The 27,147-nt window shown below is 51.9% G+C and overlaps 3 protein-coding genes and 1 long non-coding RNA gene across 8 annotated transcripts in view; 2 read left to right on the forward strand and 2 right to left on the reverse strand.

Annotated features, from left to right (window-relative positions):
- Positions 1-426: 426 nt before the first annotated feature.
- fbln5 (fibulin 5) lies at positions 427-9,346 on the reverse strand. Its single transcript, XM_057059200.1, has 11 exons — positions 8,879-9,346; positions 8,657-8,711; positions 8,341-8,389; positions 7,925-8,206; positions 3,296-3,418; positions 2,867-2,983; positions 2,651-2,767; positions 2,267-2,389; positions 1,993-2,119; positions 1,718-1,913; positions 427-1,151 (listed from the first exon to the last, which is right to left on the reverse strand). The coding sequence occupies exons 1-11, from the start codon at positions 9,025-9,027 to the stop codon at positions 990-992; spliced, it is 1,500 nt and encodes a 499-aa protein (XP_056915180.1). The 5' UTR covers positions 9,028-9,346; the 3' UTR covers positions 427-989.
- A 2,027-nt stretch (positions 9,347-11,373) lies between these two features.
- On the reverse strand, positions 11,374-17,610 carry LOC130540213 (uncharacterized). The gene is made up of 2 exons (XR_008954332.1): positions 17,206-17,610; positions 11,374-13,318 (listed from the first exon to the last, which is right to left on the reverse strand). It is a non-coding gene; the product is annotated as an uncharacterized LOC130540213 (long non-coding RNA).
- Positions 17,611-18,647: 1,037 nt separating this feature from the next.
- On the forward strand, positions 18,648-19,867 carry LOC130540212 (tubulin alpha chain-like; the record flags this gene model as incomplete). The annotated part of the gene is made up of 1 exon (XM_057059201.1): positions 18,648-19,867. A coding segment is annotated over one exon (366 nt), but the record flags the coding sequence as incomplete, so codon positions are not given.
- A 2,167-nt stretch (positions 19,868-22,034) lies between these two features.
- The window catches only part of syt14a (synaptotagmin XIVa), a 19,717-nt gene continuing 14,604 nt past the window's right edge, over positions 22,035-27,147 (forward strand). For 4 of the 5 annotated variants that reach the window (XR_008954296.1, XM_057058886.1, XM_057058887.1 and 1 more), the window contains exons 1-2: positions 22,050-22,089; positions 26,664-26,711. Coding sequence is in view for 4 of the 5 variants with exons in the window: in XM_057058886.1 (XP_056914866.1) it covers positions 22,077-22,089; positions 26,664-26,711 (61 nt within the window). In the remaining variant the exon portion in view is untranslated. Of the gene's footprint in view, positions 22,090-26,663; positions 26,712-27,147 lie in introns of all 5 variants that reach the window. The other variant, XM_057058885.1, reaches the window with a different exon arrangement.

The raw sequence follows: 27,147 nt of genomic DNA on the forward strand, positions 1-27,147 counted from the left end.
CCCCTCCTCCCTCCCCTCCTACCTCCTCCCCTGTCCCCTCCCCTGTCCCCTCCTCCCTCGTCCCCTCCCCTCCTACCTCCTCCCTCCCCTCCTCCCCTGTCCCCTCCTCCCTCCTCCCTCCTCCCTCCCCCCTCCTCCCTCCCCTCCTACCTCCTCCCCTGTCCCCTCCTCCTCCCTCCTCCCTCCTCCCCTGTCCCCTCCTCCCCTGTCCCCTCCCCTGTCCCCTCCTCTCTCGTCCCCTCCTCCCTCCCCTCCTACCTCCTCCCCTGTCCCCTCCCCTCCTACCTCCTCCCTCTTCGCCTCGTTCCTTCAGGTTTGTAGTTCAGGTTTTAGGGACGTTTTTAGAATCTTTATTTAAATTCTGTTACATATAATCCCAGATTTCAATCCCAACAATGACACCAAATTCATCCCCAAAACTGGATGTGGAATTGCTGTGAATTTTACAGTATTTTTATTGTTTTTTTGGGGGGGCTCCTCCTTCTGCCAACATTTACAGGACAAACTTAAGCAGTAATTCAGCTCACGGCTGGTTGATACACGACTTTAAACGTTCCTGCAGTGAATTCCAGTTCCACTCAGTCAACCGTCTCTTGAAGGCGCCAACGACATCGAGTCCTAAAGTCACCACAGCTCAGGCGTCAAAGTCACGCTGAAATTCACAGATAAATGCAGGTTTGTGTATACATTGGTACTCGAGGAGGATTTCACTTATTTTATAGAGGATGTCAGAAATTGTACACCATAAATATCTGCTGTGTCCAAAGTCCACAACACAGCCATAAAAGCTCAGTGCCAAACACAGGGATGCGTTCCCATCAGCTGATCTTTGAGTCGTTATCGGATGTGTCTTCATGGAGGATGGAGGACATCATGGTTTGAGGAAAAAAAGGCAATAAACAAATGGAGGTGAAAGAACGGCGCTCTCATCCACAGCGGGGAAGAGCAGCCTGGTTGTTTCCCAGGAAGCAACGTTCATTTAGGCGCCGTCAGAACGGGTGCGCTGAGACAAATATCGTCAGCCGAATGATGGAGCTGCCTCTGAAGTTGATGACGTTGTTGATGGTGACCATCTCCAGGTCCAGCACCACCTCCCTCGGACCCTTGATGGGCCGGGACAGGACCAGTGTTGCACTCACATTGCTGGTTTGCTGTAGGATGGAGAAGCAGATGATTTTAGAACCCCCCAATGACATTTAACGTATCATTTATATCTAACAAGCACAACTACTTTTATGTTTGCTATTGTGTTTTTTAAAATTACATCACATGTGTGATGATTTTGCATCTTACATGATGTAAAAAGCAATATTTCTGTACAAGGCTCCATAAATTTCTCTAAATCGGCACTGAGAAAGCAAAAGACCCGCAGATCTCACATCAGACGTGCTTTGACGCCCCCGTCTGGCTGAATCGTGTAACTTAAACTCTCATTAAAAAGCAAAGTGTCGCAAAGATTCAAAAACACTATTTTTTATTTTAGTCTGAGGGAAGTTCGGTAATTTCAGTTTCCATCACTGCATAGGTGACAGAGATTCGATTTCAACTATTTAATGTTGTATGTCGTTGCACGTGAAGAAAACGTGATTTGATTTCCTGTGAAAATGAAAGAATTTGCATAAGAGTTGCAGAGCTACAGAGCAGCAAGAGGGTTCTTGTGCTGCAGCATCCTCTGTTTATCTGGCCTCCTTTAAGTCGTTAGACAGCAGCCTCTCACCCTCATGTAAAACTCTCGGCCCTCATTTCCCGACTTTATCTGGAAGATGTAGAAGGCGCCGGGGTAACGCGTGGTGGCCTGCATCTGGAAGATATCGGCAGGCACGATGCGGCCCGACGACAGATCCATGTGTCGGTACAGAATAGTGAAGGGTTTGTCCCTGCAGGCAGGGTTCTCGGCCGAACACATGCACTGACTGAGGGGACACACATGGAGAGAGGGGGTCAGGCTACCACTGGGAGGATGAAGGTGCAAAGGGTGGGGGCAGCACTCACTTGTCACTAACTTCGATGTAGGGAGGGGGGCACTGTAAAGGATTCAGGCATGTGTGGCCTCCCTGGAAATTGAAACATACTTGTTCTGTTGTACAGGTGTTGTTACCAGTGTCACATTCATTGATATCTTCAAAATCAAACACACAACAAGGTCAGTCAAGATGACATCATCATCAACAAAGAAGCAATTACAGGTCAAATGTTTCAACTCCAGTCCCTTAGTTCCTAATAAAAGGTTACAGGAGGAACCAAAGCAGTGACTCGAGTGCATTACCTTCACAGCTTCTGCCGTCCTCGTATACATAATAACCAGGTGGACAGATGCAGGAGAAGGAACCAGGAGCGTTCACACATCTGTGCTGACACAGAAACTCAGAGAAGCTGCATTCATCCAGATCTGTTGTAAAAGCAGACCCATTCAGCAGGAATCATCTCAGCCCAGGTCCTGTGTGTTCTGTCCATGTTTGAGGTCCAGTGCAGGATGGTGCATGATAACATGTGCTTTATGAAGACAAACAGTAAAAGACTGATCTGCTCCTGCTGGCTGAGGCTTGCTCTCCTGCAGCCGCCCCATGTGGTTGATAACTCCTGAGAGGGTATTTCAGCACCATTGCCACTAGAGGGCGCTAACGCTCACACGCGAGTTGTTTGGTCTCACCGATGCAGGAAGTTCCATCAGACGTCAGCTCGAATCCTTCCTCACAGCTGCACATGAAGGAGCCGTAGGTGTTAAAGCAGCTGTGGCTGCAAGGTTGATCCAAACACTCGTTCACATCTGGAGGGGCAACAAGACTGATGCAGCTGATACCGGTCTCTGTGTGTGTGTGTGTGTGTGTGTGTGTGTGTGTGTGTGTGTGAGAGAGAGAGAGTTTACCTCGACACGCTCTGCCCTCTGGGTCAAGGATGAAGCCACGGTTACAGGAGCAGGAGTAGGAGCCGGGGACGTTGGCACACAGCTGCTGACAGTATCCATACCTGCATTCATCAATATCTGCTCCCAAAAAGGTGAAAGAAAGCAGCAAAAAATTAGTTCTTTGTATCAAATATTGATCCACGCAGCAACAGAAGTGGTGGGAGAGTACAGAGGTACATTTATTCTGCTACGCTTTAAAAACAAGTGTGAATAATGATCAGTGTGATTAAATGATCCACCAGCCTGATGAGTTGTTGACAAAGACAATGTGAATTATCCACATGTTACCTGAAGAGGGCGCTATTGCAAGGTACAGTCGATAAAATCTACTGAGCTTTGAGCAGAAAGATGAGTCTTCATGAGTTTGTGTGAGAGTCCCAGCTCACCCACCCTGACACTGCCCCCCGATCAGCCAGTAGCCCTCGGTGCAGGAGCAGGTGTAGCCCCCTGCCGTGTTGATGCACACCTGGGTGGGGTTACAGTGATGAGAGCGGGTCTCACATTCATCGATGTCTGCAACAAGAGGGGAGATTTCAGTTTCACGGGTTTCAGCAAAACGACAAAACTTGGATGATAAACACGCTCAGTCCTAAAAAAGGGACGTGCTCAGTGTCCAGGCTGGACGTGTCTTCAGCTGATGTCAAACACGCACGTGCAGCGCGACATGGATGACATGACCACATCAGGAGACAAACCCCCGTGTTCCTTCACCCTCTGGACTTCCTCCCAGCCCGCCTGGCACTGGCTGGAGCTGCTGGCTGATTATCTAATATGTAATGATCTCATTTTGTGTTTGTCCTGCATTGTTCAGAACAAGATTAAAGATTTCTCAGATTACAGTTGGAATTCTTTCGCCGCCGCCGGAGCAGCGAACACACTTCATCATAATAGCCACATTTCCTTATGAGGACATGGCCATTCACAGCGCTCGCCTCTGCTCGTGGTTCTCAGACCATGAAGTCACCAATCTGAAGAAAACGAATGGGGGAAGTGGGTGGGAGCCCGGCTTTGTGTTTGGACAGGCTGCTGAGATAAGCCACAATGTGGCTTCTCTGTGCCAACTTGGACCGGGGGCCCTTCACCGGGGGGGTGGGGGGGTCCTGGAGAGCTGGGCCTGCCGCCAACAGCTACACGGCTGGGGCACCTGCTCGTACTGGCTGCTCAAAAACCTGAGAGGTTTCAGCTGTGCTCCATGTGCTGCCTCGGGATCGGCCACGGCTGGGAGCTGTGGGGACACGGAGCTGGAGAATTCTGAGGGATAATGTGTTAAAAAGTGATTCCTCTCAGCATCAGGTCCTCCTGGAGCCAGGAGACAAAGATGTTGCTGCTCTCCAAACACCCCAGAGCTGACTGAGAACCAAGTGATGGAATCTGAAGCCAAACTGGGTCTTGTCTTTCTCTAAGCTCAGCGTGAGCCGTTAGTCTTTGGCTCATTTCCGTCTTGCTGCTGGTTTACCCAGCACTGAGGATACCGTTCATATTCAGCACATGATTATTACTGGACACCAGCCTGAGGAAGTTCATCAAACTGACAAGGAAAAATGCAGCTCAGCAACAATTTTCCCTCTGTCAGTTTCCAGCCTCAGGTGAGTCTGAAGGCCTCCTCTTACCTGCAGAGGAATGACCTCAGCCCCACGACCCTCAGCCCCACGACCCTCAGCCCCACCGACCCTCAGCCCCACGACCCTCAGCCCCACGACCCTCAGCCCCACGACCCTCAGCCCCACCGATCCTCAGCCCCACGACCCTCAGCCCCACGACCCTCAGGCCCACGACCCTCAGGCCCACCGACCCTCAGGCCCACCGACCCTCAGCCCCACGACCCTCAGGCCCACGACCCTCAGCCCCACGACCCTCAGCCCCACCGACCCTCAGGCCCACGACCCTCAGCCCCACGACCCTCAGGCCCACGACCCTCAGCCCCACGACCCTCAGCCCCACGACCCTCAGGCCCACCGACCCTCAGGCCCACGACCCTCAGCCCCACCGACCCTCAGCCCCACGGACCCTCAGCCCCACGACCCTCAGCCCCACGACCCTCAGCCCCACGACCCTCAGGCCCACCGACCCTCAGCCCCACGACCCTCAGCCCCACGACCCTCAGCCCCACCGACCCTCAGGCCCACCGACCCTCAGCCCCACGACCTCAGCCCCACGACCTCAGGCCCACGACCTCAGGCCCACGACCCTCAGCCCCACCGACCCTCAGCCCCACGGACCCTCAGCCCCACGACCCTCAGCCCCACGACCCTCAGCCCCACGACCCTCAGGCCCACGACCCTCAGCCCCACGACCCTCAGCCCCACGACCCTCAGCCCCACCGACCCTCAGGCCCACCGACCCTCAGCCCCACGACCCTCAGCCCCACGACCCTCAGGCCCACCGACCCTCAGGCCCACCGACCCTCAGCCCCACCGACCCTCAGGCCCACGACCCTCAGGCCCACCGACCCTCAGGCCCACCGACCCTCAGCCCCACCGACCCTCAGGCCCACCGACCCTCAGGCCCACCGACCCTCAGCCCCACCGACCCTCAGGCCCACGACCCTCAGCCCCACCGACCCTCAGCCCCACGACCCTCAGGCCCCCGACCCTCAGCCCCACGACCCTCACCCCCACGACCCTCACCCCCACGACCCTCAGCCCCACGACCCTCAGGCCCACCGACCCTCAGCCCCACGACCCTCAGCCCCACGACCCTCAGGCCCACGACCTCAGCCCCACGACCCTCAGCCCCACGACCCTCAGCCCCACCGACCCTCAGGCCCACCGACCCTCAGCCCCACCGACCCTCAGCCCCACGACCCTCAGCCCCACCGACCCTCAGCCCCACGACCTCAGCCCCACCGACCCTCAGCCCCACGACCCTCAGGCCCACCGACCCTCAGCCCACCGACCCTCAGCCCCACCCCCCAGCCCCACCGACCCTCAGCCCCACGACCCTCAGCCCACGACCCTCAGGCCCACGACCCTCAGGCCCACCGACCCTCAGGCCCACCGACCCTCAGCCCCACCGACCCTCAGGCCCACGACCCTCAGGCCACCGACCCTCAGCCCCACCGACCCTCAGGCCCACGACCTCAGCCCACCGACCCTCAGGCCCACCGACCCTCAGCCCCACCGACCCTCAGCCCCACGACCCTCAGCCCACCGACCCTCAGCCCCACGACCCTCAGCCCCACGACCCTCAGCCCCACCGACCCTCAGCCCCACGACCCTCAGGCCCACGACCCTCAGCCACGACCCTCAGCCCCACGACCCTCAGGCCCACCGACCCTCAGCCCCACGACCCTCAGCCCCACGACCCTCAGGCCCACCGCTGTCAGCATGTTGATATGAGCAGGACGAAACATCAGGAGGGTAAATATTGTTCCTCTGGGTTTCAGACGGCCAAGTGTGCTGTGGTTTGATCTAATCCACCCCATCTCCACCACCACCATCATCTCCACCACCACCACCATCTCCACCACCACCACCTCATCACCACTACCTTCATCATCACCACCTTCATCTCCACCACCACCATCATCACCCCCACCTCCATCACTCCACCACTACCTTCATCATCACCACCACCACCATCTCCACCACCACCACCATCATCACCACTACCTTCATCATCACCACCTTCATCTCCACCCCACCCACATCACCACCTCCACCATCACCACCTTCATCTCACCACCTCCATCATCACCCCCACCACCATCTCCACCACCTCCATCATCACCCCCACCTCCATCATCTCCACCCCCACCACCATCATCTCCGCACCCACCACCCCAGCAGACAGAGGGCATCGCCCCTCCTCTCAGGACAAAGTCACCTTGTAGGTGAAACAGGAAGCCACAGTTTGTTTCACGTCTGCCACATGGCAGCATCACTCAACATCCCATTACATCACCGGAGTGGCACAGAGCCTGTAAGGGGGCAACATCAGCCCCACAGAGGCAAGCTTGTGCTTCTGGACCTGCTGGGTCCTGGTTTGTCAACAAATGACTTCATCTTTGGCAGTCTGAAGGTTTCATTTACCCACTCAGGGCTGCAGGCACCAGCCCCCCCCCCGCTAAGAGAAACAGCCCATATTTGTGCTGGAGCTGCAGCTCTCTGCAGAGAACTCTGGATAAAATAAGCAGTTTCCACCTGTAATGTGGAGGTCTGAGTTCTTTCAAACGATTGGGAAAAATGCCCTAAATGAGCCCTCAGGACGTCCCAGCTGAACGGCGGGACGTGCTGAAACAGCTGGACAGAAACATCTAAGATTTAGCACGGGTGCGATTCTCAACAGTCAGATCCTAATTTTGCTCTGTGGGAGGAGCCGAGCATTGCCAGCCTGAAACACCATCTGTCCATCGTCCCTGGGGTTCGTCCACACCGCTGATGAGCCACATGGAATCTCTGATCCCTCGTCACTCCATCCACCGAGCAGCCGCCGCTTCTCAGAAGGTCAGACAGCTGCAGGAGCAGGAGGACTCATTCATTCTTACAGATAATGATGCAGCAGATCAGGACCGCGGTGGGAACATCAGAGCGTGCAGGGACGCTGGTCTCCCTCACTTTTGTTGCCTTCTCTAAAGTCGAGAAGAAGCTCTCTAAACAGTGAGACTGTGGAGCATCGGAATCCTGAGCAGAAACAAGCTAACGCCATAATAAGGTGTCGACGTCCCGCCCTACAAGCACCGCAGCAGCAGAAACAATGACCGGACTTGGACACAATCCGAACATTCACTCCCGGGATCAGTGGGAGAACCGGCTGACCCACTTCAAGTTCTGCAAGGGGAACTGCTCTTTCCCTCTGGAACAACCTGACCTGGATGAGGACACAGAGAACACCTGAACATCGGTTATAGCCAAAGTCTACTTTTGACCCAGTAACATGTCACTCCAACAAATGGGTCAGATCTGAAAGACATTAGAAGAACAGGATAAATCCAGAGACTTCATGACTGCTGGACCCGTCTCGGCCCAGCAAAAGCAAATGGAAATGTTCCTGCCGCGAACATGTTCCTGGTCAGCTCACCATTACACGTGCCATCTTCTGCAAGCGCGTATCCCAGGATGCACTGCGCGCTGGTCCTTATGATGGGGTAACTGGGCTCGGCAGATCTGGGCCGATCGGGCAGAGCCGTGTCTGAATATCCATCCGAGGCGTCCGGGAAGACTTGCTCGACCTGGCCGGGGTAGTCGGGTCTGATGGGCTGGCTGTACAAGCCCTGGGGCAGGCACAGGTAGCCTCCGTACTGGTTGACGCAGCGCATGTCCCCCCGGCAGGCATCTGGTAGGATACGACACTCGTCCACATCTGGAATACAGAGCACAGAGCGCAGCGCTGACGGGCCATCCAGCATCTGTCGCCTTCCTTGGAATTTCCTTCACACTCGTTCTGAAACCTTTCGTCCCTTTCAGTTGTGACCCATGAAGGTCAACAGCACTCACCGATGCACTGCCGGGCCCGGCGGTCGTACGCAAACCCCTCGGTGCAGGTCTGAGGAGGCAGGACCAGCACAACATCTCAGCCAATGCGCTTTTCTAACAGAAATATTGGGTGCTGCTAATTTGATATCATCTAGCAACATGAAGAACTGTCCTGATTATCAGAATAAAGCTAAAATAGGTCATAAGTTGTGATTTAAAAGGAAAATGTTCCATGAGTTCATCAGTGTGCAGTTAGTGTAGCAGAGTAAATCTAACTGTTCTGTCATGACCCATCAATAAATGTCCTGTGTTTTAAAAAGGAGAAAAGTGTGCTCACCTGTCCGTGTCCAGGTTGGATAGAAAGCAGAGTAAATATTAGAGCTGGCCACATCCTGCAAAAACAAACGCGCCTTTTCAGGTTTTCACAGAGCCTCGTAGAAAACAGGAAGTGGGAACGAGCGTCCCGTTACACGGTCAACCCATTCATACCCGAAGGAAGGCGGAAAACCCTCCAGCCGGGGCCGCCAGAGCCCGGAGAGAACGCGGCTGAGATACTGACCTGGAAGAGCAAAACCTGACGCCACGCATGTCCTCTGCTCTCTTTGGACCACTGGAAACTCTCCCCAGATCCCCTCCTCGACGACCCAGCAGGGCTCTGAGCGCCACCCCAACTATGCGCCTTGAGGCCAAAGCAGAGCCCGGGTTCATTCACCGACTGGCCGAGCGGAGCTCCGTCCCGTTGCTGCCCAACTTGGCTGCTCGACACAATAGTTAGCAAAGCAAATAGAAGAGCCCCACCGAGCACTTCTCCAACAGCTGGATTTAATCACGGAGTGCGGGGTGGGGGGTGGGGGGGGACAGCCCCCTTTAGTCTGAACGCGCACGGAGACGCGCTCTCCCCGACAAAGTCTTGAGTCAAAACGCGCGCACACAGGGGGCTTTTCTGTTCCCCCACCTCATCACCAGCACGCGACTCTGCCCTAAACACCAGAGCACATCTGGCGCACACCGAGCGCGCCCACGCTGCGGCGAACACATCTGGTGCGCATGAACGTGCATAGAGGAGGAAAAATGCACAAATAAATAAAGTGGTCACCAATACCTTTATTTGGAAATGCACGGATTTCAACAGCCGATACTCTTCCTCCAAATGGCAAAAATCCGAATTCCGTCCCGCCAACAGATGTTAACATCTCCAAAAAGATGTTACACAATAAGAAGTGACAGCTTCAACCACCAGAAGGGATCCTGGGAGCTGCACCGCTCGGCTCAGGCTGATGTTCTAACCCTCTGCAAACATGTTGATAACAACCATCCTCATACTTCAGAATCATCCCAAAACAGGCACCTGGCCTACAAAACGTCTTTTGTGCCGATAAATAGAAAACAGGCCCTGGTTTGGCCACATGGCCGCGTCCCTCACCCACCTTTAGAGCACCGTAAGGCTGTGCCGACCACTGTCCTGTTACAGCCTCTATTACTGGCTTTATTACACATCACAGTGCGGGTGTCTGGAAAACACAAGATTAGGCCAAGAAATGTCCTAACGGGTTTAACAGATGTGCTGGACCGCATGAACCTCTGTCGGCTGCCTCACGTTTTCAGGCAAGTCCCGGATCACAACTGTCCAGCAGGACTGAGATGAAAGCAGGAGATGAAAGAGAAGAGAGACGTCAGGACTGGCTCCGCCCACATGCACCGAGCCTCCAGTGTGTTCTGATGTGAACAGAACTGTGTAGGTTAACGACACTGATCTGTTTTTAATGACTGTAGCGAGGTGGAGATGGTAAAAGCAGATCGATGCCTAGAAAAGGAATGTGAGATTAAAGCCTCATGGAAAACAGAGGATGGGAAATAATTCTGTCTGGGCTCTGGTTGGACTCCCGTGTGCATCACGTCTGAGCACAGCTTCGGCGCTGGTCTCGGCCGGCCCAGGCGTGAACATGGGCAGGGCCTTGGAGATGGACTCCAGCGGGGGGGGGGGGGGGGGGGGGGGGGCACCACGTCAGGGCGCGGGGCCAGGAAAGGATTGGACTCGCCGGGTTGCATTCTGACTGCTGCGGAGGGACGTTAAGACAACCTGCTTGGGGACGTCGAAGGAAAGACATCCAATAATGATACAATGAACCCCGGCCCTTGGTGACCTGCAGCGGTGCTGGAAAGGCCACCGCCACGCGCTCAGAGGCTTGATGTCCTTGACTAAAGGCTTCAGAACAGGAAGCATCGGGTTCCACTCGATTTCCAGGGACTTCACAAACATCTCAGAAGGACAGAAACACCAAAATTCCATGGAGAACTACCCAGAACTACCCAAGTGAACTACCCAGAACTACCCAAGTGAACTACCCAGAACTACCCAAGTGAACTACCCAAGTGAACTACCCCGAACTACCCAAGTGAACTACCCAGGACTACCCAAGTGAACTACCCCGAACTACCCAAGTGAACTACCCAGGACTACCCAAGTGAACTACCCCGAACTACCCAAGTGAACTACCCAGAACTACCCAGGACTACCCAAGTGAACTACCCAGTGGGCGCTACCTACCGGGGTTCCTAGTGTACTGTGCCTGGCCAGGGGTGGACCTCACCAAGGAGTCACCAGAGCAGCGGGTTTCAGACATTTTTCAACTCTCAAGATTGTCAATTAATTTCACTAAATGAATATTAACAGCTACATGTGAGGCAAAACCCTGGTCCAACAATGAGGTCCAGACGCCTCTGAGCTGTGTGGCAGATGACAGAAGCTGGAGCTGTAGGGGAGCCAAGGACAGGTTTCCCTGGAGGTCTCCGCTGGGCTGACAGGAACCGGTGGACAAAACTGTGATATGGAGAAAAGTTAAAGACACCAACAATGTTTACAGTCAAGCAACAAAGTAGGATGAAGAGAAAGGACTGGACATGTTTTAGATGAAAGACTAGAAGCTGTTGACTCAAACTGACCTTATTTATGGTGCAGACGAGTGAGCAATGGAAGGGAGCGTTGCTGCAACTCGGCAACCTGTTACGGTATGGGTTTTAGAGAGAACCCGAGAGCAGACCAGAACACGGTGCTAAGAGGGTCCAAATGAGTTTTATTGGGGGGGGCAACACAAAGACACACAGTCCTCCCGGACTGCGGGTAGCTCAGGAGTAAGGATCCGCACTTCGTGGGGTCCAGCGGAGAGTCCTCAAACCAGGAGCAGTCAGAGAACTCGGGAGCCCGACTCGGCACGCTCACCGGCCCAGCAGACAGCAGGAAGACCACGAGTGCGCCGTGGAGACCCAGAAGACAGACGCAGTCCTCCTGGGCCGGGGGGAGCCCAGGAACCGGGCGCGGCACGCTCACCGGCCCAGCAGAACGGCATGGAGACCTGGAGCGCGCCGGGAAACAAACAGGACAGCAACAGAGACAGCAGGACACTCCGGCCCGATAGGCAGGCGCTCCCTCCTTAAGTAGGCAGCGCCCACACTCGCCCACAGGTGCGCCTGCCTACAGGGCCAGCTGTAACGCCCCCTGGAGGAAAATAACAGACACCACCCCGGACCCCAACACAACCAAGCTGTTGGAAACTAAACAGATGGGACGAGGGTTTTTTTAACGTCCTGCTTTGTTATGCAACTTCTTCAATTCTTGGTGAACTTTCTTTGAGAAATGAGATAGAACTGTCAACATGGTATTTAATAATGTTTTTGCAGATTAGAGTTATGTGCTGCGTGGATTTTTGGGGAATGTGTGTGTCTGTGATTCACACTTCAGGCTTTGTAGCCCAACACTCATGTAAAAAAAAGACTTTTTCCATATTAAAAGACATGAAGTTTTAATTGAAAGAAACAACTTCCTGTGGTGTCTCACAGCATTGAGTGCTTGGCCACCAGTGGGGTCTCTTTTGGGGGCTCTGAGCCCTGGCACCCATCCAGTCACCCTGTGCCCTCCATCCTCCTCCAACATCTCCAACACAAGCTTATGGAGGCCTCCATAGATACCAGTGGATTGATAACATTCAGCTTCCTCACAGCTCCTCATTCAGGAGAAACTGGAGCTTCAGCCTTAGCTATCACTCACACCCCCAGATCAGTGCCGTCATTTTCCTGGTATGATTCAGCTATGAGGGTCCCATATTTGGAGTAGATGGATCTCAGGTTTGGGCCAGAAACAACAAGAAAAGCAGCAGTGGGGGAGCTGGCTGCTGTGCTGAAGGAGTGGGGGGCTCAGGGGACACTAGGCTGCTGTAAACATGAATTAAGGGAAACAGAAACTGCATTAGATGAGCTTTCATTTGCTTTAGAACCTTTAAAAAGGTCCTTTGTGGAGGCATAATCATGTTTGTCCCCCTTATATCTGTTTTCCTTCACTAATGTTGGGTAATATTCTTGGGACTACTGGACAGAGGCCACCAGGGCCCCGGCCAGGGTTCAGAAATGCTTCCCTGTTCAGCTACGAGTTGGTGTTCAGTGTGTTGTAGTTAAACATGGCAAATCTCAAAGACGTCTGAAACATGAATGTTGAACTTCATAACACGTGAGGTTATATAACATTTTCTGCTACATTACCACAAGTTCTGACACAGTGAAAGATGTCACTGCCTGTTAGTGATGATGATGGTGAAGATGATGATGATTAATGATGTCTGGAAGTGGCGTCTGAAACCACCACAGGAACTAGAGGACTGGTGTCGGGCCACAGAAACACGTCTCCTGGGTTTCCTGTGGGGGCGGGTCAGCAGCATCACGTATCACAACACATGCACAAGCTCCTTTCCACTTCCTCTGGCTCCCCCTGCCTCTGAACCCGCCTCATACCACCCCAGGAAAACCAGTGTCACTGCAGCGCCCTCTTCTGGAGTTAATTTGTATTTTAACATGACTCGGCTGACGCAGGATAAAACACGACTCCACAGGCTGCTCATGTCCCAATGCTCCCAGTGTCTTCTCTGTGAAGTCCCAGAACATCCTGCAGGAGCTTCCGCAGGTTTTAGGAGCGTGATAGTTCCCCCAAAACAAGTTTCCCCTCAGGACTCTAGAAGGACAACATGGATAACTATTAATCCTTTATAAGAGCCCAACTCCTTCAAACATGCCTCATGAAGTCTACCAGAGGAGACACACAGTGACTCTCAGTGACGGTACACTGTGTGAGGGAGCGATGAAACCAGCTGCTCGACCTCCATCATAAGAGTTAAAGAATGTCAACAGGACAGCAACACACTTAAGGTCTCTCTTCCCTCCTGTGCTGCTCAGGAGATTCGTGAGCTTCCTTTATGCTCCAACATCTAACAGTCACATTCATCTTCTCATAAATTAAAACATCATTTTTAACTGCCATTGTTTAAAAGGTGCAGCAGCTCAGTCACAAGACTGATTCATTATGTTAGCAGAGAGTTTTGAAGTCCTTTGTGGAACAGAATGTGTAATGAATTAGAGTCTGCCAGTTCACACAGGAACATTCCAGGATTCCCGTTGCAGGAGTCAGACTGTGAATGAGAACATTCACCCAATAAGAAAACATGGTTTGCTAGAAAAACAGCTTGATCATTGGAACAAAAGAGAAGCAATGGGAGGTAGAGGGATCTAGAGCAGTGATGGTTTCATCACGGTTCATGGATCAGGGGCTGAGGGTCCTACTGGGATGGATTCTCTGATCAGCTGGGGTATCTGCAGGGCTGAAGCTTGGTCTTCCAACCTCTGGGCTTTTCTTTTCCATTCCTCTTTGCATGAGGAGAATTCACCTGGACGAAGACGCTCCACCTGTCAGGAACTAGATAAGAACCCAAATGCGACACACGAGTCTGGCTGAACACCGCTTTATTGTCGGACACAGACAACAGAGAGGACTCACCGGGGAGCGAGCAGAACAGAATCGTCGGGGACAAGCAAGGTCGAGATCGGGCAGAAGGCAGACAGAGAGGTGAGCAGACTAAACAGAATGGTCAGGAACAGGCAAGATCAGAACCGGGCGGGCAGGCAAACAGGAATACGCTGGAAGGTCATCAGGAACGAATAACGATCTGGCACCGAGTGAGTGTGAGGCTGGAGAATATACACTGGTAGGTGAACTGATTGATGAGTGAGGGCAGGTGAACTGATTGATGAGTGAGGGCAGGTGAACTGATTGATGAGTGAGGGCAGGTGAACTGATTGATGAGTGAGGGCAGGTGAACTGATTGATGAGTGAGGGCAGGTGTGTGATCAGAGGGTGTGGTGTGAGCAGGGGAGTGGAAAAGAACTGAGTCCATGGGCTGGAGCAGGGTGTGACACAACCCCCCCCCCCCCCCCCCTTCCCCCTCCCCCAAGGGACGGCTCCCGACGTCCCCCAAAAGTCCCATGAGCCAGGGTGGGAGGAGGGGGAAACTGGAAGGTGGGTTAGAATTCCTGTGACCCTGACGACTCCAACCCACGGTCCTCGTTTTCCGCCTCCAGGTCTGGTTCGGGCCTCCGAGGTCTGACACGACCTACTCTCCTGGGTCGTGAAGGCTGATCCGGGTGTTTGGTGTGGAAGTCCCGAATTAGCTCTTTGTCCAGGATGTGACGTGCTGGTACCCAGGACCTCTCCTCAGGTCCGTAACCCTCCCAGTCGACCAGGTATTGGAGACCCCTGCCGCGGGGTCTGGAGCGCAGGAGCCGGCTGACTGTATGCCGGGCCCCTAGCAGTGGGGGAGGTGGGGCCGGGCGATCCGGGACCAAGGGGCTCTCGTGGGCAGGCTTAATCCTAGAAACGTGGAAGGTGGGGTGCACGCGCATTGACCGGGGAAGCTAGAGTCTGACTGCCGCCGGACTGATGACTCTGACAATGGGGAACTGTCCCACGAACCGCGGGGCCATCTTCCTGGAATCACCCCGAAGAGGCAGGTCCCGCGTAGATAGCCAAACGCGTTGTCCCACACTGTATCTGGGGGCCGGGGTCCGGTGCCGGTTGGCGGCCGCCTCATGCCGGGCGCCCGCCCTCAGAAGATTGGCCTGAGCCTGGGCCCACGTCCGCCTACAGCGGCGGGCATAAGCTGCTGCAGAGGGACAAGATGCTTCGCCTGCTTGAGCTGGGAACAGAGGGGGGTCGATATCCAAAAACACACTGGAACGGCGACATTCCCGTTGCCGAACTGATCAGGGAGTTGTGGGCATACTCGACCCAGCCCAGAAAGGTCGACCATGTGGCCGGGTCCCGTGTCGCCATGCACCGGAGGGCCATCTCCAGGTCCTGGTTAATCCTTTCCGTCTGGCCGTTGGTCTGCGGGTGGAATCCTGAGGACAGACTGGCGGTGGCTCCCAGGTGCCCGCAGAACTCTTTCCAGAAGACAGAGGCAAACTGAGGACCCCTGTCTGACACCACACTCTCCGGTAGGCCGTGAAGCCGAAAGACGTGCTGGATCACTAGTTGGGCCGTCTCCTTTGCCGACGGCAGCTTAGGCAGGGGCAGGAAGTCAGCCATTTTACTGAATCTGTCGATGATGGTCAGAATAACAGTGTTCCCCGCAGACTGGGGCAGCCCGGTGACGAAGTCCAGGGCGATGTGTGTCCAGGGTCGATGCGGCACCGGCAGAGGTTGCAGTAGCCCGGCAGGTGCTCGGCGTAGTTGTTTCTGCTGGTTGCAGACAGGGCAGGCGTTGACAAACTCCTGGACAACACCGCTTTATTGTCGGACACAGACAACAGAGAGGACTCATCAGGGAGCGAGCAGAACAGAATAGTCGGGGACAAGCAAGGTCGAGATCGGGCAGAAGGCAGACAGAGGGGAGCAGACTAAACAGAATGGTCAGGAACAAGCAAGATCGGAACCAGGCGGGCGGGCAGGCAGGCAAACAGGAATACGCTGGAAGGTCATCAGGAACGAATAACGATCTGGCACCGAGTGAGTGTGAGGCTGGAGAATATATACTGGTAGGTGAACTGATTGATGAGTGAGGGCAGGTGAACTGATTGATGAGTGAGGGCAGGTGTGTGATCAGTGAGTGAGGGCAGGTGTGTGATCAGAGGGTGTGGGGTGAGCAGGGGAGTGGAAAAGAACTGAGTCCATGGGCTGGAGCAGGGTGTGACACCACCTCCGATCCACGAATCTTCTTCTCTTCTAAACAAACTGGTGGAATCTTGGGTGTTAATCATTGTGAATCTTCCTGGGGAGGGTCCCAGTACAGCCCTGGTGCCTAAGCTCCCTCCTCTGTTCAGTGAAGCTTTTCCAGTTTATCAAAGACGCTTCTTTTACTCCTCTTTCAACCCATCTTTCTCCTCTGGTTAATCCATGAACATTGTTACCTTCAGAGGAGCGTCCCTTCTCTTTCAGGTCGTGACGGAGGTGGAATCCTGTCCTGAGGAGTTGTCTCTACTGTGGGCTGTGTCTATGTTTTCAGGTTTAAAACAGTAAAAGACTGATCTGCTCCTGCTGGCTGAGGCTTGCTCTCCTGCAGCCGCCCCATGTGGTTGATAACTCCTGAGAGGGTATTTCAGCACCATTGCCACTAGAGGGCGCTAACGCTCACACGCGAGTTGTTTGGTCTCACCGATGCAGGAAGTTCCATCAGACGTCAGCTCGAATCCTTCCTCACAGCTGCACATGAAGGAGCCGTAGGTGTTAAAGCAGCTGTGGCTGCAAGGTTGATCCAAACACTCGTTCACATCTGGAGGGGCAACAAGACTGATGCAGCTGATACCGGTCTCTGTGTGTGTGTGTGTGTGTGTGTGTGTGTGTGTGTGTGTGTGTGTGTGTGTGTGTGTGTGTGTGTGTGTGTGTGTGTGTAAGTATACCAGGAGGGTAAATATTGTTCCATTGGGTTTCAGAGAGCGATGAATGCTAACCCTTATTAGAGCTGGCCACATCTTGCAAAAACAAACGCGCCTTTTCAGGTTTTCACAGAGCCTCGTAGAAAACAGGAAGTGGGAACAAGCGTCCCGAGAGAACGCGGCTGAGATACTGACCTGGAAGAGCAAAACCTGACGCCACGCATGTCCTCTGCTCTCTTTGGACCACTGGAAACTCTCCCCAGATCCCCTCCTCGACGACCCAGCAGGGCTCTGAGCGCCACCCCAACTATGCGCCTTGAGGCCAAAGCAGAGCCCGGGTTCATTCACCGACTGGCCGAGCGGAGCTCCGTCCCGTTGCTGCCCAACTTGGCTGCTCGACACAATAGTTAGCAAAGCAAATAGAAGAGCCCCACCGAGCACTTCTCCAACAGCTGGATTTAATCACGGAGTGCGGGGTGGGGGGTGGGGGGGGACAGCCCCCTTTAGTCTGAACGCGCACGGAGACGCGCTCTCCCCGACAAAGTCTTGAGTCAAAACGCGCGCACACAGGGGGCTTTTCTGTTCCCCCACCTCATCACCAGCACGCGACTCTGCCCTAAACACCAGAGCACATCTGGCGCACACCGAGCGCGCCCACGCTGGTGTAAACCAGTGGTGGGACTGGCTGGAAGTGCATCAAGGTTTAGAGCTTTTTAAACGTCTAAAAAATGCATAAAGAATCCCTTAAAGAATTTATTACATTCTGTTAGTTTCATTTTCCACAATACTTGCCTAAAATGACAGTTGTGTAGTATCAGGATCTCGACAACAGAATTCCTTCATCCCTCTTAAATCTCAAGTGCCGTGTAAATGTTCTCAGTATGTGACCAAAGGCCTGGAACACGTTCATCTACCCATTTGTTTCCCCCAGTGTGAGTGATCTCCACATCCCCAGACCAGGCTGGTGTCCAGATCTGAGCATTAATGCCTGTAGCACAGGATCCAGCCTGATGGGCTGACGCCCAGCAACAAGAACATCGGCGGAGGCGACGATTCTTTCAACACTTTCTTTGGTGAGTCTGGAGCTGGAAAACGTTTTTGTCGACCAGGAACCAACTGTGATAGGTGAAATGTTGTGTGTGTACCGATTGTAGCCACTAGACTCAGGAAGCTCCTCCTATAACATTGGCTATCCCCTATAGATGAGGTGCGTTCTGGGAGCTACCGCCAACTCCTTCATCCTGAGCAGCTGATCAGTGGCAAAGAGGATGCTGCCAACAATTATGCTCGTGGACACTACGGAAAACACTATGGAAAAAAATCATCGATGTGCTAGACAGAAACCACAAAACAGGTGAGATGCCATTTTGGACTGAGTTCGTAACTGAACTTTTATATCTGATATCACACTGACCAGTGCACTGGCCTTCAGGGCTTCCTGGTGTTCCACAGCTTTGGAGGTGCCACTGGTTCTGGTTTTACCTGCCTGGTGATGGAGTGGCTGTCCGTTGACTATGGCAAGAAGCCTGGAGTGCTACGACTGTCTTCACGGTGGACAAAAAGGCCACCTATCTGCTGCAGGAACCTTGATATTGGACATCCCACCTACTGCAGTCTGTCGGTGCCCTCAATGTTGATCTAATGGAGTTCAGGCCAACTTGGTGCCCAAAGAAGTGGATACTGCTACTGGAACCATCAAGAGCAGTCACAGCATCCAGTTTGTGGACTGGTGCCCCACTGGTTTCAAGGTTGGCATCAACTACCAGCCCCCCACGGTTGTTCCTGGTGGACATCTGGCCAAGGTCCAGGGATGTGCTGTTGCAGAGGCCTGGGCTCACCTGGATCACAAGTGTGACTTGATGTACACCAAGCGGGCCTTTGTTCACTGGTACGAGGGTAAGGGCGTGGAGGGGGGAGGATTTTCGAAGGCCAGAGAAGACATGGCTGCCCTGGAGAAGGATTATGAGGAGGTAGGAGCTGATAGAATGGGAGAAGAGCATTAAAAGAATGTGCACGTTTTTTGTGACAAAATAAAGGTTCGTGGAATAGTTGACTGTGTCCCGGTTTATTTGATTAATGGAGAAACAGAAGTGTCGATGAAAAGGGCGACTTTTCGGTTGTTAAAACATTCAAGTCTCACCTAGAGGACGAAATAGTTGAAGATGTCAGCCAAAGTTTCCACTGGTCACTTCCCCGCGCCCTCTCATGGCGACGCCTTTCCCAACATGTGGGTGACGGCAGCAGATGAAGCTGTCACCATCTGGTTTGGACCAGCCCAAAACCAGGACTGGATCAGACTGCAACGGACACTCAACAGAGATGATCATCGAGATCGTCCGGGGAAACCATCAATCCTATACCAACCTGTATTGGTCCAACATCAGCAACAACAAAAGCAACAAAAAGAGTTTATTACTGCTTCATTACCAAAGCGTTGGCTGTTATAATGGGCTGCAGATTACCCTGGATATGCTGTAAATACCCTCTGGGTGGCAGATAGGCAGTTATTAGGAGGCCTGCCTGCTCTCTTGGGCCCCTGCTAGTGTTTGTTCTGAATAAATAGTACACACATTCTTCAAATTTCAAGGCCTAAAAAGCAGTTTATGGGTTTCACTTCCAAGTATTCACATGTAACCTGGGAAGGACCTCACATGTTATCTTTATCTTATTTGAATACTGGTCCATCGTCAACTGAATGGGTCTCATATGTGGTTGGATTCTTTCATTTAATTTTAGCAGTCCAGTCTGTTCCAGTTTGTGTGGGAGGTTACTATGGCAACAGCCCCTCACTGTTCTGCCTTCTTTACCCTGAAATGGTTGCATAAGAAACTCTGCTCTTACATTTAATGAACAGTCGTTTCATAACAGGACACTACTATAAATAAATGAAGTGTAGTTTAAAGGAGAATAAGAGGAGGGGAGAGGAGAGGAGGGGGGAGGAGAGGAGAGGAGAGGGGAGGGGAGGAGAGGGGAGGGGAGGAGAGGGGAGGAGAGGAGAGGAGAGGGGAGGAGAGGAGAGGAGAGGAGAGGAGAGGAGAGGAGAGGAGAGGAGAGGAGAGGAGAGGAGAGGAGAGGAGGGGGGAGGAGAGGAGAGGAGGGGGGAGGAGAGGAGAGGAGGGGGGAGGAGAGGAGGAGAGGAGAGGAGAGGAGAGGAGAGGAGAGGAGAGGAGAGGAGAGGAGAGGAGAGGAGAGGAGAGGAGAGAGAGGAGAGGAGAGGAGACTCTCCTTGCCTCTGCTTCTCTTGTACCTCTTCAGTCAGGCAGCCAGGGCCTCAGATGTGGACAGTTTGTCATATTTCTTGGGCCGCTCTGTCCTTAGATTCACGCCTATACTCAGCTCTGTTAGACACACACACACACACGCACGCACGCACGCACGCGCGCACACACACATATACATAAACAGTATATATACAGCAAAATACGGTAAATGAAAACACAATGAAATTACTGTCATCAGATTTTGGTTATGGATCAAACACGAGGTTAATGAGCCCTTCCTTCCTTCCTTCCTTCCTTCCTTCCTTCCTTCCTTCCTTCCTTCCTTCCTTCCTCCTTCCTTCCTTCCTTCCTTCCTTCCCTCTTTCCTTGGCCATGATCTTAAATGTTAAAATTTAGTCTCATACCAAACAAGATTTTGAAAATCAGTTGGAAAACAGATGCATCATTACTTCTTGTATAGTCATCATCAAAAATGGAGGCTGCACACACTTTCCAGACATTTTGATAAAACTCTAAATGATTTGTAATTTTTGGCTACTTTTGTGTCTGATACAAACGTCTACATCCTGCAGCACACCATGCATGCCTGGAACCCTTCCCCAGCCTGTTAATACGGCCGTAGTTAGCAGCCGAAGCTCGTCCCTGAGCACACGAGTGGACCCACCTAACCTCAGGTAAAGGTGGGTGATTGCCTGGTTATTTACTGGTTATTTACTCCCAGCCCATTGTGCTGCTGGCGCGGTCCCTAACTGGGATGTTGGAGGGTTAAAAGGAGTCACGGTGACACAGTGACATGGGAAGAATAGCGATGTTTTGGGTGGGCAGACGTAGCATGTGGTCAGGTTAGTGGCAGCACGTTGATATTTCTGGATTATGTTGGAGGATGCAGTTCATCAGGAGAGCGTGAGCTCCATGAGGCCGGGCAGCGATTAGAGAACATGTGCACGGTGGAGTTGTGGCGCTAAAGGTTTGGATGGAGCAAAGCCAGAGATCAGACATCTCTGATTATACCGGATTATATGAGCAGCTCAGCTTTATGGATATTTTACTCATTTTTTAAGCCTTTCTCTGCACAACATTGAAGTTCACCAAGTCCCTAAAAATAAACACAATCCTGAACAATTTGATGAATAAAATAGGTAACAGTGGTTAAAAAAAGTGTTTTTAAGCAGATAAAAAACAAAGTCATGATGATGCCATGTTGGACTTTATTTAAATGGAACCCAAAAGCTTTTCATGCAGATTAATAATGCAGATGATCTCTTGCGGGAGCATTTATTATGTGGCAACACGGTGAGTGACTTATTGGAGTGTAATTGGACTTATTCTTCCTTTTCTTCTATACATTCAAGGGTTGATTTTTAGCATTAATTAAAAATGTTGAATAGGTAAGTTTAAAATCCCACATGAGACACGAGGAAAGGACTTGTATTACTAAACATACTTCACTTACAAAACCAAAAATTATATATATTAAAAAAACCTACAAAATGTTGTATTACACTGAATGTAATAGTGTTAAAGTGCTGTGCGTTGCAGTAACGGGCTGACTCCTTTGGTTTTGGAACGAGAATCTTATGGCTGGACTACTGTTGACAGTGATAGAAGTATTTGAAATGAACATCATTCCTCAATGTCCGCTGACATATCAGGGCCATTTCATGGTTACTTTGAATACATTTCTTTACATACTGTTCCTTAATCAACGGAAAACCTCTGCAATATAATGGATTATCAACGCTGCTTTTTGGGCCGTACCAACACAGCGGCTCCCCCACGCTACTCTCGCAGTGGTACGTCCCACCTTCTTTTCTGCCCCCCCGGTGGAAGCCGAACCAGAAAATCATGGCGATTGATGGTGAGTAGGCAATAATATTTGTGTTTTTCGGTTTATTAACTTTCCCAAGTCACAGCTCATTTTTCGGGCTTATTTTGCTGAGGTCTCTTGGATCACATTATTTTTTTTGTGGCGATTGTTGTGTAATTGGGATGAGTCGGTAATTTGGCTGCACTGGTGGAGCGTTCAGGGGGCGCAGGTGGGTGTCGAAGGGGCGGGGGTAGGGGTAGAGTGGAAGGAGCCGGGGTAGAGTGGAAGGAGCCGGGGCAGAGTCGGAGGGGCCGGGGCAGAGTGGAAGGAGCCGGGGCAGAGTCGGAGGGGCCGGGGCAGAGTGGAAGGAGCCGGGGCAGAGTCGGAGGGGCCGGGGTAGAGTGGAAGGGGCCGGGGTAAAGTGGAAGGGGCCGGGGTAGAGTCGGAGGGGCCGGGGCAGAGTCGGAGGGGCCGGGGCAGAGTGGAAGGAGCCGGGGCAGAGTCGGAGGGGCCGGGGCAGAGTCGGAGGGGCCGGGGCAGAGTGGAAGGAGCCGGGGTAGAGTGGAAGGAGCCGGGGCAGAGTCGGAGGGGCCGGGGCAGAGTCGGAGGGGCCGGGGCGGGGCAGAGTCGGAGGGGCCGGGGCAGAGCGTGCTGCGAGCGGCGGTGCTGAACGGACAGCTCCGCCGGGAGGGAGAGCCTTCTGGCGGCTCTGCTCGCCTCTGGTTCTGGGTGCTGCTGTGTCGCCTCACTGCTTCTTTACGACCTGGCTCATCAGCTTTAAAGACTTTAAAAAGACACATTTAAAAGCAGTTATTTGGTTTAGATTTGGGTTGAACTACTGAGTTGTTTTAAACGCCAACCTTATAAAATAAAATAAAACCTTTATATAACATCGAGGCTGATAAGCAGCTTTAGAGCTTCTGTGTGATTTATTATCAAAGTGCTGGAAACGTTGAAATTCTGTGGAAAGAGACCTTGGAAGCGTCTATCACCGTTTTAGCGGTGTTTGAGCTTAATTGGCTGGTTTTCGTCATGATAATCAAGCAACCCCAAATATCTTATTGAATAGAAGCAGTTTGTAGTCAGAACCTGATAAGCGCTGATCTGTAATCCATCAGAAACAAGTTCTAGGAAATGTGCAGCAACCACAAATGTTCAGCTGCTGCAGACTAATGCCATTTGATGTGGTAACTCTCAGGTTACCTGGTTAAGTCTTGATCCACTTCGTAATCGGCTTAGTTGAAGCTTACCCAGAAGTCAACCGTTGTTCCCTACACCGTGACAACAGCCGTATGGTCACCAACGACCTGATGAAACAAAACCCTTCCAGAAAGACGTTCTCAAGCAAATGACTGGTAAAAAAATATTTGAGATGCTACAGAATAACACAAAAATCTAGTGGTTCTGTTGCGCTCATTAATTCGTTTAAAGGATGAATACATTTGTAATCTAAAGTTTCATTCATAATACAATCATTTTGGTATAACAATATTTCTTTAACCCCAACTGGGCCTGATGTCTTGACTGAACAAGTATCAAATATCAAATTTATCAAATATAAAAATATCAAGAGGATATTCTTTGATCTTCCATCCTGGACGGGACGTGTGGCTGAAGGAAGTCTGTGGTGTCGTGGGTCGACCTGCTGCCATGAGAAGCCTAGCTGACGAGCTAGAGATGCTAACAGTGTGTGTGTGTATGATGAGTGTAAGAGCACAGAGATGCTAACAGTGTGTGTGTGTGTGTGTATGATGGTGTAAGAGCACAGAGATGCTAACAGTGTGTGTGTGATGAGTTTAAGAGCACAGAGATGCTAACAGTGTGTGTGTGTGATGAGTGTAAGAGCACAGAGATGCTAACAGTGTGTGTGTGATGAGTTTAAGAGCACAGAGATGCTAACAGTGTGTGTGTGATGAGTGTAAGAGCACAGAGATGCTAACAGTGTGTGTGTGTATGATGAGTGTAAGAGCACAGAGATGCTAACAGTGTGTGTGTGATGAGTTTAAGAGCACAGAGATGCTAACAGTGTGTGTGTGTATGATGAGTGTAAGAGCACAGAGATGCTAACAGTGTGGTGTGTATGATGAGTGTAAGAGCACAGAGATGCTAACAGTGTGTGTGTGTGTGTGATGAGTGTAAGAGCATAGAGATGCTAACAGTGTGTGTGTGTGTGTGATGAGTGTAAGAGCACAGAGATGCTAACAGTGTGTGTGTGATGAGTTTAAGAGCACAGAGATGCTAACAGTGTGTGTGTGTATGATGAGTGTAAGAGCACAGAGATGCTAACAGTGTGTGTGTGATGAGTTTAAGAGCATAGAGATGCTAACAGTGTGTGTGTGTATGATGAGTGTAAGAGCACAGAGATGCTAACAGTGTGTGTGGTGTATGATGAGTGTAAGAGCACAGAGATGCTAACAGTGTGTGTGTGTGTATGATGAGTTTAAGAGCACAGAGATGCTAACAGTGTGTGTGTGTATGATGAATGTAAGAGCACAGAGATGCTAACAGTGTGTGTGTGTGTGATGAGTGTAAGAGCACAGAGATGCTAACAGTGTGTGTGTGTATGATGAGTGTAAGAGCACAGAGATGCTAACAGTGTGTGTGTGTGTATGATGAGTGTAAGAGCACAGAGATGCTAACAGTGTGTGTGTGTATGATGAGTGTAAGAGCACAGAGATGCTAACAGTGTGTGTGTGTGTGTGTGTGATGAGTGTAAGAGCACAGAGATGCTAACAGTGTGTGTGTGTATGATGAGTGTAAGAGCACAGAGATGCTAACAGTGTGTGTGTGTATGATGAGTGTAAGAGCACAGAGATGCTAACAGTGTGTGTGTGTATGATGAGTGTAAGAGCACAGAGATGCTAACAGTGTGTGTGTGTATGATGAGTGTAAGAGCACAGAGATGCTAACAGTGTGTGTGTGTGTGTGTGTGATGAGTGTAAGAGCACAGAGATGCTAACAGTGTGTGTGTGTGATGAGTGTAAGAGCACAGAGATGCTAACAGTGTGTGTGTGTATGATGAGTGTAAGAGCACAGAGATGCTAACAGTGTGTGTGTGTATGATGAGTGTAAGAGCACAGAGATGCTAACAGTGTGTGTGTGTATGATGAATGTAAGAGCACAGAGATGCTAACAGTGTGTGTGTGTGTGATGAGTGTAAGAGCACAGAGATGCTAACAGTGTGTGTGTGTATGATGAGTGTAAGAGCACAGAGATGCTAACAGTGTGTGTGTGTGTATGATGAGTGTAAGAGCACAGAGATGCTAACAGTGTGTGTGTGTATGATGAGTGTAAGAGCACAGAGATGCTAACAGTGTGTGTGTGTGTGTGTGTGATGAGTGTAAGAGCACAGAGATGCTAACAGTGTGTGTGTGTATGATGAGTGTAAGAGCACAGAGATGCTAACAGTGTGTGTGTGTATGATGAGTGTAAGAGCACAGAGATGCTAACAGTGTGTGTGTGTATGATGAGTGTAAGAGCACAGAGATGCTAACAGTGTGTGTGTGTATGATGAGTGTAAGAGCACAGAGATGCTAACAGTGTGTGTGTGTGTGTGTGTGATGAGTGTAAGAGCACAGAGATGCTAACAGTGTGTGTGTGTGATGAGTGTAAGAGCACAGAGATGCTAACAGTGTGTGTGTGTATGATGAGTGTAAGAGCACAGAGATGCTAACAGTGTGTGTGTGTGTGATGAGTGTAAGAGCACAGAGATGCTAACAGTGTGTGTGTGTGTATGATGAGTGTAAGAGCACAGAGATGCTAACAGTGTGTGTGTGTATGATGAGTGTAAGAGCACAGAGATGCTAACAGTGTGTGGTGTGTGTATGATGAGTGTAAGAGCACAGAGATGCTAACAGTGTGTGTGTGTGATGCGATTCTCCTCCTACACACAGCTGCTCAACGTTGATCAGTTGGACAACAGCTCGTTTGGCTGAAACATTTTTAAATGTTGGTGTCCTGCCACAGAAAAAGTTCAGTTCAATTTGAGCTTCGCTTACCTGGTTTACATGTAGTAGCAGCATAAAATCTCTAGAAGTCTTATTTTGGCAGCTGTTTTCATCAGAAAACACTCCCAAGTGAACGGGGTCAGATTCAGGCTGCTGCATCACCCTAGCGTCCCTGCTTCTCCTGCTATGTGTCGGGCCTGTTTATCACGTCCCAGGGATCGTGGACCAATCTGCTTCCTGAACCAAGAGGGCCCCCATGGTGTCAGAGGTTTAGCACCCCTTGAGGAACACTGGACATTGAGGCCGTTCGTAAGCATTCCCAACCTCTCAATGTGCTTGACAAGTTCGAAGGTGGCATTCGCCCACTCTTGACTGGTGGCGGGGGCGACCTCATTATTTATTCAACTCAGGAACTGCATCTTGTTCCTGGGATGATCATTCTTCTACCCTTTTTTCTATGATGAACATAACTCTTAACATCTATGTAATCAGGAGGCCCTGAATGCACCGCTTGATGAAAAGATCTTGTAGGTGGAAGCGTGATTGTCCACCCACACATGGTGCACAGACAACATTGTTGTCATCAGCCTGTTAAATGTGTCTCTTCATGTTTGAGTGTGTTTTCGTGTTTGTCTTTGCTCATCACAGTGGTTCATTGAAACTGCGTTGTGTTTCCAGGTGGGGAGCGGAACTGTGGCGTTCATGAGCTCATCTGCGTCAGAAAAGGTAGGGCAGGTCAGAGGTCAGGGAGGGTGCCCTCTGACTCCTGACCTGACACCCTCACCCACACACTGACCTCTGTTGTGGTACCGTTTCCACATCGTGCTGTCATCAGCGTCTCTGACCCCATCGGGTGCATGTGTTCATCCCCCGTGGCGTCTTGGATCACCCGGGTCGCCCCCCGTGTCGCCCCCCGTGTCGCCCCCCGTGTCGCCCCCCGTGTCGCCCCCGGGTCGCCCCCCGTGTCGCCCCCCGTGTCGCCCCCCGTGTCGCCCCCGGGTCGCCCCCGGGTCGCCCCCCGTGTCGCCCCCGGGTCGCCCCCGGGTCGCCCCCGGGTCAGCATGAGCTGCAGGTCAGATTCATCAGCGCCACAGCATCAGTCGCAGTGAGCAGCTGCCAAACGCTTAAAAACGCACCTCAAGGGGGGGTTGAGGCTTTGGAG

Source organism: Takifugu flavidus, chromosome 16 (genome assembly GCF_003711565.1).
Source record: "Takifugu flavidus isolate HTHZ2018 chromosome 16, ASM371156v2, whole genome shotgun sequence".
NCBI classification, from domain to species: Eukaryota; Metazoa; Chordata; class Actinopteri; order Tetraodontiformes; family Tetraodontidae; genus Takifugu; species Takifugu flavidus.

Excerpts from the sequence above, each read along its gene's own strand:
- fbln5 (XM_057059200.1), bottom strand. The coding sequence starts at position 9,027 with ATGAACCCGGGCTCTGCTTTGGCCTCAAGGCGCATAGTTGGGGTGGCG. Across the intron at positions 8,712-8,878 it reads GTCAGGTTTTGCTCTTCCAG|GATGTGGCCAGCTCTAATAT; the intron begins GTCAGTATCTCA and ends TTGTTTTTGCAG. Across the intron at positions 2,120-2,266 it reads GGACGGCAGAAGCTGTGAAG|ATATCAATGAATGTGACACT; the intron begins GTAATGCACTCG and ends TTGATTTTGAAG.